Source organism: Aphelocoma coerulescens, chromosome 14 (genome assembly GCF_041296385.1).
Source record: "Aphelocoma coerulescens isolate FSJ_1873_10779 chromosome 14, UR_Acoe_1.0, whole genome shotgun sequence".
In the NCBI taxonomy this organism is placed as follows: domain Eukaryota; kingdom Metazoa; phylum Chordata; class Aves; order Passeriformes; family Corvidae; genus Aphelocoma; species Aphelocoma coerulescens.
The window spans coordinates 6983140-6996156 of NC_091028.1; the positions used below are offsets into that span (position 1 = coordinate 6983140).

At 38.7% G+C, this 13017-nt stretch overlaps 1 protein-coding gene across 1 annotated transcript in view; it reads right to left on the minus strand.

The window, feature by feature from the left end:
* Positions 1-13017, minus strand: part of LOC138118929 (uncharacterized) — an 83617-nt gene that overhangs the window by 19751 nt on the left and 50849 nt on the right. Inside the window, exons 43-56 of the mRNA XM_069030308.1 lie at positions 12518-12874; positions 11149-11499; positions 10086-10217; positions 9288-9437; positions 8723-8839; positions 7877-8050; positions 6949-7156; positions 5767-5933; positions 4281-4390; positions 3315-3396; positions 2986-3123; positions 2149-2311; positions 1926-1983; positions 1322-1595 (exon numbers count right to left, since the gene is read on the minus strand). Of these exons, the coding sequence (XP_068886409.1) occupies positions 1322-1595; positions 1926-1983; positions 2149-2311; positions 2986-3123; positions 3315-3396; positions 4281-4390; positions 5767-5933; positions 6949-7156; positions 7877-8050; positions 8723-8839; positions 9288-9437; positions 10086-10217; positions 11149-11499; positions 12518-12874 (2481 nt within the window). The remainder of the gene's footprint in view (positions 1-1321; positions 1596-1925; positions 1984-2148; positions 2312-2985; positions 3124-3314; positions 3397-4280; positions 4391-5766; positions 5934-6948; positions 7157-7876; positions 8051-8722; positions 8840-9287; positions 9438-10085; positions 10218-11148; positions 11500-12517; positions 12875-13017) is intronic.

Genomic DNA, 13017 nt, shown 5'->3' on the forward strand with positions numbered 1-13017 from the left:
ATAAAACACTTCTCACATACTGGCCTCAAACATGCAGCCAGTAAGATTTCCCTGTACCTTGTCCTCAGAATAATTATGTGCACAATAAAGACCTTTCTGTAGCAGTGAGGAAAGTTAATGTTCAAACTAGGACAATTCTTGCTACTTGAATTCTCTGCATAGTACAGCTCAAAGCAGAACTATTCTCTGTGTTTTACTAAAATCAAGAACAATGCTTAAGTTTGTTGAGGCTTAATTTTGGTCTTATCTTTAGGCACTGCAGGCTGCACTGCCACAGTCATTAAACACAGCTTACAAAGTTAAAGCACAAGAAAAAAACATTGGGTTCATTAGGAACTAAATTCTGTTATGTTGTTGAGAGCAAAATATTTTGTGGTAATTTAGATAGTGGTGGCATTTAAATAGTTGTGGTAATTTAAGTAGTAGTAAAAAAAAACATTCTGTACTACTTCTAAAGTAAATTTTGGAATTTTAACACTTTTTAAAGAAATCAAGAAATTCTGTGCTCTTTGCAGGCACATTTATGTTTATGTATGGTAGCATGTTTTATACATTGTCTTCTATCTTTCCACTATTCAGAAAATAATGTAATACTCAGCCAAGATGCTGTTAGCAGCAAGTCAGAAAACTGTGCCCACTTAACATCTGGAAATCAACCTACCCCAAGTTCTTCTAGTTTTGTCTTTTATATTTTTAAAGAATACTGCTGACTTACTTTAAGAAAACAAAGACTGGTTTCAACTGTTCCATATTTGTCAGTCTTGCTAATAAAGAGGAGAGTGAAAGAATGAAATACAAAAGAGCTTTGACTGAATCAGTAAAGTTGAAAATGCTAAGCAAGGTCTGTGTATGGTATGTACCCCCTTCTGTGGGGGTAAATATTATTCTGTGGGGGTATTATACCCATGCAATGAGTTCTTTATCTTTTTCGATCTCAACTAATGCTCACACTCGCTCACTTGTCTTAGATTTTCTTTGTCCCTAAGCTGCTTGAAGCATGACATTTGTGCTGTTCTTTCCACCTACTCTCAGAGGCCTTCACCCAGTGCTTTGAGGTTTATGCATTTCATTACCTTTGGTTAAGCAGCAAGGTGTGGGGTTACTGCAAACAAAAAAATAGTATGGCCTGAAAATACTTCCTACAAGAATATCAGCTGCTCATCTTTCATAGTCAGAACTTTGTATATATCCAAGAAGGGGGGTAGTTTGCCTTATAGTTGAATTCCCTGACTTGCTTAGTGCCTTTTTTAATTAAGAAAACCCCAAAACTCTTGATATTCCTGTCATTCTCCTGACATTTATTTGCTCTGGGCCACTGTACCTTGTCCTTCTCATTCCAAACAACAGTAAGATCATCCCGGTGACTGCGTGCCGAATGTTTCACATATAAGTTGACCCTGGCATACCATGGAAAAGGGATGGAGAGAGGATGGAGAAGTTCCACTACAAGGAAAACAAACAAGTAAGATTTCCCACCAGGAATCATGACCATTCCCAGGACATTTTCCCACAGGCAGCAGGACATCCCTTGGTTCCCAGGGAAACACAGTCTCTGCTCATACACACACACCCCCCCAACCCAGCAGCCACAATGACTTCAGTGTGCTGATATCTGCCCAACATGAAGAAATGTAAGTGAAAACAGGAACCCTCTCCCTATTTACCAGCAAAACAGGAGTTACCTGCAATAATCAAAAGATTGACAGCTACATCCAGGGCAACTTCAGCAACAACAGCCAGGGAAGTAATTTGTGTAAAACTGAGATAGCCTCACATTGGAAGGGGAACAGCCTACAACACTCAAACCAGTAAGTGCAGTTATCTTCTCTGTTTTCAGATCATAAAGTCAACATAAGGGTTTAAAACCTCAAGGTAGCAGCCAGTGTGACCAGTGCTCCCTGCAGTACCCAGTACTTTAATTTTATCTTCCATATTCACAAAGCAGGAAGACTGTTCTGAAGTTGACATTTCTAACAGCCAGACCTATAATGAATTTAAAGCAAATAAGACCTTAGAAGCCCTAAATTGAAACCAGGATTGAAACCCTTTGAACGTGCATTTTGAATATGTATTTTGAAATCAGATTTATGTAGTTTATTTTATTTTATAGTCTGCTTTGAATACTTGTAAAAGAATTGAGAAACCTACCCTGAATGCCATGACCTCCAGGCAGCTTTGGGAAGAGTCCAGTGTAAGTGCCTGTTAGCTTTATCTCTTTGCCATCCCACAGGGCAATGTGCCTCAGCAGACGTGTTCTGTTGCCTTTTTGGTAAATTGTCATAAATACAAGTTGCCCTGGAAGAATTTTTAACTAAAAATAAAAGAGGGAAAACATTAAACCCCAAGTTCTCTGAGCAGTTAAAAACCTAAGTGTAATTTTGGACTCCAAAGTCCTGTGGAGTCTGTAGGAATGTGTTTTTATAAGTTCTAGTACAATGATACTCTAAGCCCACTGTTCTCATACAAGCAACTATTCATTTCTACTTGTCTTCATTTCTACAGAAAGTCATCTTTGCAAATGATGGAATGTATGTAAACAACTGAGTATTCCCTTTGCAACAGTCTTTGATTATTATACAGTTTGATTTTCTTTTATCTCACAGAACAATCCTTACAACATCAAGAGTCCCACTATTACAGAATAAATCCAGCAGACAGCACAAACCACAATAGGTATTGTGACATCTTTTCTTATTTAGAAAAAGAAATATGTGGTACCTGTATAATAAAAACTGGCAGTTGTTCAGTTTGTAACACATTATTTTTCTTATTCCCTGTAAATCCTATATGTGTGCTCCATCTATAGGAGCAAACAAATATGAACCCAAACTAATCCACAGTCAAATGTTTGCTCATGCTACTGGAGAAATCAAGGGCTAAACACCTCACACAGCAGGCGCTGCATTTGCCCTTCACTGCTTGGCAGCCACCCCCTGAGTGCCCTCCTGTCACAGCCTGCCTTTGCCATCAGTGGGTGGTACCAACCTGGGCCATGGTCTGTGCCACTTCAATGGCATTAGTGTAGCTGCTTCCAGTGAAAGTTAGGTTTGCTGAAATATTGAAATCCCTTTTTTCCATCCTGAGGTGGAGTTTGCCTTTTGCTTCACTCATATCATAATTTACCTTTTCATGTTCCCATTAAATTAAAAAAAAAAAAAAAGAAAAGAAAAAACTGGGATTGTTAACATCTTTAAATACAGGAACATCCTCAACAATAACGAAAATGTTAGAGATACTAGTACTAGAAATAAAGCAGCTTGATTCCTAAAATACTTTGCAGTGATGTATGCAATGGATTACTTGCAGATAGTTACCTTAGAAGACAGTTCTGCTGCACAGGGCAAGTACGGTAGAAAGAAGGGATGAGTCTGGAGTGCTTTTATATTCAACTCTTCACTAAAGGGAAGAAATGAACTTTTGTTCAACACTATATCAGAAGGTCCACTCTGGCTTGCAGCACAAGTTCATCTGAGTTAGCTCCAAGTCTGCCACAGCTTTTAGAGTTACAAATGGCAGTGCCTTCCATTGAACACTTAGCCAGCTCCCAGTTTTTGACGCATTCACACAAAATTACCACCTCTGAGCTCAATAAAAAAATCTGTGTATGCATCCCAGGGACAGAATGTAGCCCACTGGAGCAGAAATTACTTTGCCATATCAAATGCCTCAGCTTTTTAAAAATGAGAAAGGTATGTTGGAATCTGACTTTGGAAACACTGTCATGGTTCACAAACTTAGAATTTACAATTCTTAGAGATTTTAACAGAAGACCTCTCAATGCAAAGGTCTTTTGCAGGAAACTTAAGAAATATCTGAAATACCCCAAGGCTGAAAATATCAACCTATTAAACACCCTTAAAAGCCTACAGTTTTGTGCAGATACAGCCATAATGATACCAACTTAGAAAACCAAGGCTCCATAATTTTACAAGTTTCAACTGTGCCAAAACAATTTAATCAATTATGTCAAGTTAAGTTACATTTTTAAGTACTTGTCTGGCTCAGGCCTAGAGTTTTATGGACTCTGTCACTGTCTGCTCCTTGGATGCAGTGTGGGCAGGCAGAGAGACAGTCATGTCCCAAGCTGTGAGGGGAGGAATCTGTCTGCAGCCCTTTAGAAACTCCCTGAGGTTTACAGACTGTTTGGTGTGGCTACTCACTTCACCCAGGTTTTGTTATCCATTTCACCAGTGATTTGGTGATTAATACAGTAACCGTTTTCCATGGAATCAAAGAGGCCTAATGACATTTCTTTATAGTGCTCAAAATGACCCTTTTACCCTTGCTGGTCTTTTTTTCTACTGATGGAAAAGGAGAAGTTTGTGTGTTCATAGGTCAGTCTCAGAACTCCTTCGGTTTCATTTTCAGTCATGACTTCTTGAATTGTTATCTGTGGAGGGGGAAAATAAACAAATCACATGCCATAACTTCTACTCATCATTTCACCTCAACTGACTCAACAATCTCTTGACTTACTTAAAACCATTCTCTTGACTGAAGTTTATCTTCCAGATAGGCCTTCTGGATGCTTCCTAGATGTAAACCAAAAGCCTCAAGAAAGGTTTTCCTTTTTTTTTTTGTATTTTTCCATAGCTACTCATTTGCATTATTGACAAATATTCGTATTACTTTCAATGTACCCTTATCTGGTTTAAGTCTAAAGCTACTGGTTCTTGTTTATGTCTCCCCCACTCTCATTTTTCATATACTAGAAAGAAATTGCCTTTTCTTCTTTTTTTTTCTTTTTAAAGAAACAGATGGGGCTCCACAATTTTTTTTTTCTCCAGGGCATTTTCTTCCTCCCACAGCTGCTGCATCATCTACAGCTTTATCCTGAAAATGCTAAAGAATCCCTCTGGGAAAGATGAGGGCCATCTACAACACTTCAATATCAACACTGTCTGTGGGAACAGTAATTTCTGAAGTCCCCTGGTTATACTCATACCTTATACATGAATAAGGCACCTCAAGAATTACCATCTCTGCTTTTATTTTTTTTTCCTTCAAACATTTAGAGGATAAAAGACATTTCACTAAATATTAATGGGAAAGAAGCAGTGAAAGTGTCTTATACCTTTCAATAAAATGCTAGCATTAAATATTCCTTTGAAATACTGATACTTAATATTCAGGTTTAATATTGATCTAATGTTTATGTTCAGGAAAGTTGACCTTTACTCTTGCATCCTTAGCTACATGTCCTGTTATTTGAAGAGAAGGTGGTGGATCATTTGGAAGTGTTTTTCTGTGTACTACCCTTCAAAAGGGAAGGAAACATTTCAATTAATACTTTTCTCCCAAGGGATAAACAGGTACAGCCTTTGTTGATCCTATCAAGTAGTTTGGAATATACATCTACTTCTGTTTATTCAACACTGAAGCATTTTACATATTTGTGCTATGAGTGGTTTAACCAAGCCAAGGAGCTCTCTAGGTATGAAGGACAGCTGTTTTCTACCAAAAGTTCTTTCAAATTTTGTGAGTCCTATTGGTTGCAAAGTGACAGTAAATATGTGCCTTCCTGAAAAGATTAACCCTGAAACCAGGGATTTCAGGTACCTGACCAGGTTCCTTGGAAACAGACCACTAGCTCTGTACTTAAGTTAAATGAGGATTCAGATAAATTGGGCCAGGTCAGCTCTCAGCTGCACTTGCATAAACCTGGAGTAATTTTACTGAGGCCACTGGAAGTGCTCTGGATTAATGCAAATGTACCTCAAGTGACAGCTTGAATCAAAGCACAGCAAAAGTTCTGTGGTGCGTTACCTTAAGAAAGAAGGGAAGTCCCAGGTGATGGAGAAGTGATATTGAGTGCTTTACCTCTGCCATGAACACAAATATACCAAAGAGTTCAAAGTCTGTGTCAACATCCACAGTCACAGCTATATCTTTCTCGTCATATTGGATTTCACAGATAGTCTTGGCTTTGTTTTCTATATAGAAGGGACAAAACAGTGCCAATTTAGCAGCTAATTTTTGAGAAATTTCAGTACTGCCTGCATAAAATCAATCCAGCCAGCTTTTGGGTTAATACATTCATCAAGACAGTCATCATTCAGGATTACAAAAACTTTGGCCTATGGTTGAAGAAGGGCATAGTTTTTCTGGATGTCCTTGAATTTTGTCCTTATAAATCTTGTGGTAACAGAGCTTGTGTACCCACATCCAGTGTTAAGTGGCAAGTCATTTCCTGTCAGGAATGTGTTTGTGCAGCTAGAGCTGACTAATCCATACAGCCAAATGTATCCCTGGCCTGTAGAAGTCTCTTCCAGGGAAGAGCTCTGAGCTGTTCTGACCTCCACTGACTCCTTTGGTTCCAGCTACAGCAGCTCGACAATGCCCAAAGAGCATGACCTGAAGACCTTCCCCCACTTTCCTACCAGCTTTTCATTTTTGAAAAGGAAAATATGAGACTGATAAAAAGATAAAAATGAGATGAGAGATGTGAAACCCCCCAAATTCTTTATGATAAGACAAAACCCACAGAAATGAATGCAATCACGCGGTGACTGTGGCTGTCCTGAGAGCAACCTCTCATCTTGCTGCTTTTTTTCTGAATGGGTGTAAGGAGATGATGCCACTCACATTAGTATTGATTCAGTGCCTGCTAACCTCAGTAATTCCTGCCCTTTGGTGCTCTCACTGTTGTTGAGTTTTCTTCAACATGAATGTATTCCCCTGAGGGCATTTAAGGTACCTGATCACAGTGTAAGAGGGATATGCAGGTAGGATTTATGCCAGGGCAAGCTTTGAGGGTAGACTGGCTTCATCAGCTAATCCCAGATGCAGTATCACAATGACAATTTTACTTACAAACAAGATAAAGCTTCTTTTTAGGTACTACCAGGAAATCTTAGTCAGTTTGTAGCTGTTGAAGGAACAGCTAAAACATCCTCAAAGAGCTATTATAGAATAAAAAAAACCCTGCCAGGAATGGCAGGTACCCACCTGATTTCTGTAAACTCAGAATCAAGTTGATTGCCTTAGGGTAGCCAGATGCTTGGAGAACCTCACTGCTGTGCACACTCTGGCAGAAGATATCCACTTGGTGGCCAACATAATAGGAATTTATTACATATGTTATTGATGTTTCTCCAGCTGCAATGTGCACATATCTCTCTTGAGTAGTGGCTCTCCCTTGAAAAACCACATCTACCTAGAAAATTACACGTAGATATAAGTTCTCAAAACAATATTTAAATACTATTTAATCTTAAGACAGGAGAAAATAGAAGTGAAAGAAAATTCTTTAGTCTATACTTATGTCAAAACCTGTCCATTACCAAAATGTATCTTGGCCTTTCATTAATCATCCTTGACTTTCCAGTATGAAGCTCATTCAACCGAATGAATGTCAAGCCATGCCAGCCTCACTGATCTATATCAAATTCTCATGAGGTTCTCTTTTATCCTACAAACACAACTCCCTTTATATAAAAGATACTTAATCTATACCTACTGACAATATTTATCAGATAGTAGGTACTCCAATACTCCCCTGAAACTAGCACCCAAGGAAAAACTTCTTTAAGTATAAAATTCCCATTAAAGAGCACAGGAGCACTATTCCAGTCCCTGGTGCAATGTGCTCAAGCTATTCTCCTGTAGAGTTACTGTATCAACAATACCCAGTCTACTAACCCTAATGAGAATGGAAGAATCTCGTTCAGAAAGCAGTCAAGAAGAAATTTTCCATTTCAGTGGTTCAGGTTTTAGCCATCCAGTTTTTAAATATCAGAAAATCTCAGCTTCCATCCCGTACCTTATGAAGTCGTAGTTTTCATTCAAGCCATGGGCTTGAATTACATCGTTACCCAGGACAATAATTGTAATTTTTAAAAAAACCAAAACAAAACAACAAAAACCACCAAACTACCTGTAAAGTTGATGGGATTCTGGCTTGTAGCAGCCATGGCAAAGTGTGATGGAAGTTCCCTGTTATGTTGGTACTTGTTTCAAACTCCTGGATTTGTCCTTCAAGAGCTGCTAAGTGAGCGCCATAAAGCACTTTCAAACTAAAGCTCCTGGTCACTTTGAGGTTCAAGATAGTCTGTGTGCAACAAAAGTAGATTGTGAAAAGACAGAATTGTAAAACTTAAAGCTCCTGCTGGTCAGGATTCTTTCTTTGGTTGAGACAGTATCAGCTCAAAGATGTGTCAAAAATGCATCTTGTATCATTTTATAACACAACATAGTTACAAATGTTCCTTTTATTTTAGAATTCAACCATTTAACACATATTCTCCAGTATGGCCATGCCTTAGTGGTATTGAAGCAGCTACATGGTTAATAAACAGTAAGTGGTTTTTTGGAAGTCTTGTGTTTCTCAGATAAAAAAATGTGCCAGGTAGTCTGGGAGGAAAATACCATTTGGAAAGGATCCAGAGAAATCCCACCAGTGCTGCCCTCTGCCCTGTGTGTCCAGGGGACACTGCAGCTCTGTCAGACACACAAATGCAGTGCCCTCCTCTCACTCCACACTGGGAGCCAACCTCCAACCCCAGGCCTGTGGAAAGTCCTGGTCTAAGCTATTCTCCCATGAGAACAAACTGAGCTTCTGCACTCCCCTCAAGAACAAGGGGAGCACCTGGACTCCCCCTTCACCAAAACACCAAGCGCCTAAAGTCACATCTACAGCCTCCATCTCACTTCCACAGCTGCTGCTCCCCTCGTGGCATGACTCCAGGCTGCAATCGTGTCTCCCCAGCCATTGATAACCTACCTGAAACTCAATCCTGTCTTTTATTTGCAAAGTCTTCAATGTCTCTATGTTATGAGCAAGTTTGTAGTTAAGAGACACAACATCCAACTTCTGGACAAAATTCAGTTCTTCCGTAATCTGCTCAGTCCAAGTAAATAAGACAAAAGTTAAATGTGGCACATCTCTGATATGGAGACTTCTCTGAATAATGTAATTATTGGGCTAATTACACATTAGAATAAAATTATGAAAACTATGAAAACTTTATGGTGAAGGATTGTCTAATTTTTTTAGAAGTCACAACTTTGAACTGTAAGAGGGAATACGCTGCACCAAGTGAAGATACCTGATAAGGAGGGTTTGATATAATTTACAAATGGGAGTCATGGATCATTGCTGATGTCAAATTTGTTGCACAGAAGGAGTGGCTGAAAGATACTGCCTTCATTTAATTAAGGTCTTTAGAAGCAAACCAGCCCCTGCAGAGTATTGCGCTTGGGTTGTTTGCAGAAACAATATTTAGCAAGTCAATTAAGCTCACTTCAACCTCTATTTCACATATTACTGACATGGAGGAGACACTTACTTGCTTGCTGTTCACACAGAAATGAATAAATCCTTTATAGAAGTCAGTGGTTTTTTCTGATATCACATCAAGTAACACCCTCATGGGAATGCCAATGTCAGCAGCTCCTTGAATGTTATGGGTTAGCACCACATCCAACTCTTGCCTTTCCTGTTAATATTTCACAGCATAGATAGCAAAGCACATGTAGAATCCAAAGCTTGCTGCAATACAGAGCTCAAACCAGAAATCTGTCTGTCCTACATTTAATAATAATTAAACTCCCACTAGCTATGTTGTTTCTCTATAGCACAGAAACATGCAAAAGTTACCAGTTATGGCAGGAAAGTGAAATATCATGAGGAAACAGATACTTGTGTGTGTTCTCTACTCTCCTGCTCCGATGGCAAGAGAAGCCAAACTTGTAATTGTCAACAGAGAAGGCAGAGATTCACAGCCTTTCCTGTGCTGCTGTCTCACTGAATAAACAAACAGCTGTGTCTGAATAATCACTGCCTATTATTTTGCAGGGTAAATCACAGTGATATAAGGAACATCCAACAGTACAATACAAACAACAAAAATTTACACATAAAGAGCATGACAAGGAAATGATTCAGGAAGTGCCAGAGCTTGTATCCTATTATCCTATACATCTGTTACTGCACACTGAAGGTGCCAAATTTTCAAAGATTTTGTTATTTTATTTTTATTCCAGGATTTATTACTAAAGCTTGACTATTTGTTCCAAATAAAATAGGTTAGAGTACATTACTCAGTACTTTGTACACAAACTCCAACAGCCTGCAGGGTACTCACATTAGTGACTTTTAGTATAAGGAGTCCTCGGAATTTACTTTTATCAACAGTGATCAATGTCTGTGAATCTAGGTTCATTTTATCCATCAAAAGGTAGCCTGAACCATCAATTTTCATTGGTGCTCCAAGATCCTGTAAAAGAAGGAAAAAAATTTAAAAATTCACCGCTTTTACACTTAACCACAAATATATCATACCCCTGAAAGTTTTAATTCCTACTAGTAGCTTTAATAACACCTAGCTGTAAAATCAAGTATATCAGGCAGCATAGCCCAGGATGTTTCACAAATCTTGACAGCTTTTTAATACATTTTATAAATTTTGTCTTTTTTATTTTGAATATGTCTGAATATTTTTGATAAATGAGTCAGCATAAATATAACACTGGGCAATGTGGCAGCTCTTCCTGCCTAAATGAAAAGTTAATTAATATTCTATGCTTGGCATTGTCCCAGTAGCCCAATGCATCCATAAATTCAATGAAACCAGACAGTATACATAAGGTTATTATGGCAGTTCTGGTTTTAGGAAAGGGCAGATGAATCACATCTTTGTATATTCAGATTTTCCTTGACTTGCATATTGAATTCACAGATCATACTGTGATAACATGTCTCTCAAACTTTCCATACACTGTATTTCCTGACCTGAAGATTATCTATTTACTTCATATGTTTTTAAACTATTTCAAAGTTTGTTTCTCAGACTGCTGAGAGACTGTAACTGCTGATAAAGCAAAAGACAACTTTGAATAATCATTATTTCTTGAATATAAAAACCCTGCAGAATTCTCAACCATGTTTTAGAAAACACATCAGAGCTAGTACAAGCAAGTGCATTATCTGCAGGTACTGATTAACAGAAAATTTGGCTTATGCCATATGAAAAAACATATGAATGACTGGCTCCAAAAGTAAGATGCAGCATCAAAAGAGAATGTTTTTATTACTTCTCTGCTACAACTTTGAAATCCTTAGATTATTCTCTTTTGACTTTAGCAGGTACAAAGGTCCTAGCTTAGATGTATAAATTCAACATTAAAGAAGGAAATTCTTTTTCATACCTGAATTGTTTGGCACTGGTTTTCCATAAGTATTTTCCACTGAAGGTTCTTTTCAGGGTCAAAGTCCCCATTCATTTGAATCTCACAGGCTCCCAATTTCATTCCAATTCCAATAAGATATTTTAAGTGTTTCCACACAGTGATGGACAGCTCATTTTCCCTTGGGATTTCCTTCAGCTGGGGGACATCATGCCTGAATTGAACTTTCAGAGTAATCCTTGGCTTGCACTCTGCTCTCACTTCAAGATGGGCACTTTTGCCTTCTGTTTCCAGGACAGAGAGAAGCTCTGCCTGGCACTTGTCTTTCTGAATGGATCCTGTGAGCCGTGACTGAGTTGGGAAACTGAGATCCTATCAAAAATTAAACAAAAAATCCTTGACAAATATATAAATGCTTTAAGACAAGTGTGTATTGCATTATACAATATCAGAGACAAAACCTACAATCTCCATGGTGCCATTTTTCCCCCTCTCTACAAGAAGGTGGTGATTTTTCCTGAATAGGACCTGATGGAAGATTTAAGGACTGTCCTGCAGAATTCACAACTTCTGTATCTTTACAAAGTTTTACATTTACAAAAATACAAAATACCTGTTTCTTCAGATTGGCAAAGTTTACTGAGCATTCTATGCTTCATTCAGACTACACCAATCTCAGTTTTCAAACAAATTAACATGCAAAAAATCATAGGCCTAACAGACATTCTTGCATCTGGCTGTACAAGGTTTGGTTTTTTTAATAATTAAACTTTCAGCTTGTCTTGTGCAATATTCCAAATGAAATGTTTCTTCTCATTCTTTCAAAGGATTTCTAAAAACACTGAAAATTCTACTATTTTTAATAGTTTAAGGGGTTTTCAGTCCCTCTTCACTACAACTTCACTGTCATTTTTATTTTTATGTTGCCACATTGTAGTTGAGAAAGTTACTCAATTTGAGGATTTGAAAGCGAAATATAAATGCCTATGTACATCTAGAAAAAACCCTAATGAACATCTAGAAAAAAACCCTAATTTTCCCATAGTAATTCTTTCTAATGTAGTCAGTGGGGCTAACTGGAAAAACCAAGGAAATTCTATTTTAATATAATCTACTCAGACCAGGGAATTTGTTTTTGCCAGAGCTCAGGCTAATATTGCTGTTCAGCCTTAGAGGGCAGTGTCGGCCTGTGAAGGCAACAGGCAGCAAAGGCTGAGCTGATCTCCAGAGAGCACCTGGAGCAGGACGTGAGACACTGCCTCTGCCTAATGCTGTGAGACAGGTGTGCCTTTACAGTGCCTTTCCAGCACTCCAGCACTGTTATTTGAGCTAAAAGCCACATGGTCCTCATTTGATCCCAAAACTCTCTTTAAAAGCTTCCCAGAACTACCTGCAGAAGTTGACAGTCTGTTTCTGTTTCCAGTGTCCAGTCAGCTTTATTCTGAATAGAGAAATCCCCTCTAGCCCTCAGTGTGCATCTGCCAGCCTGCAGCAGGAAAATGCCCTCTGTGGTGGAGTCTGGGGCTGCAGAGAAGAAGACAGAGTTTTCAAAAGGCAGCCCAAGCTGGCTGAGCCAGGGAAGTGAATGCCTGAACATCCCTTGGAGTGTATATTCATGCTGGCAGGAGGTGTCTATCTGCACATCCACTGCTCTGCCATCACACTGCAGGTTCATTAACAAGCCCACGTTGCAGATGCTCTGTCGAAATGAGCCCCCCAAGACTGCAGCACGAGGCAATCCCATCCTCTGCAACAGAAAAGATTACACTGAAACACACAAGGTAAAGCAACTGTCTTCCTAATTTGTTCCTAATTCATGAGAAAGCATTTCTTCTTTCTGAAACAATCTGCTTTTGGAAAGGACCATACAAGACAGCTTGTTTCATAGAG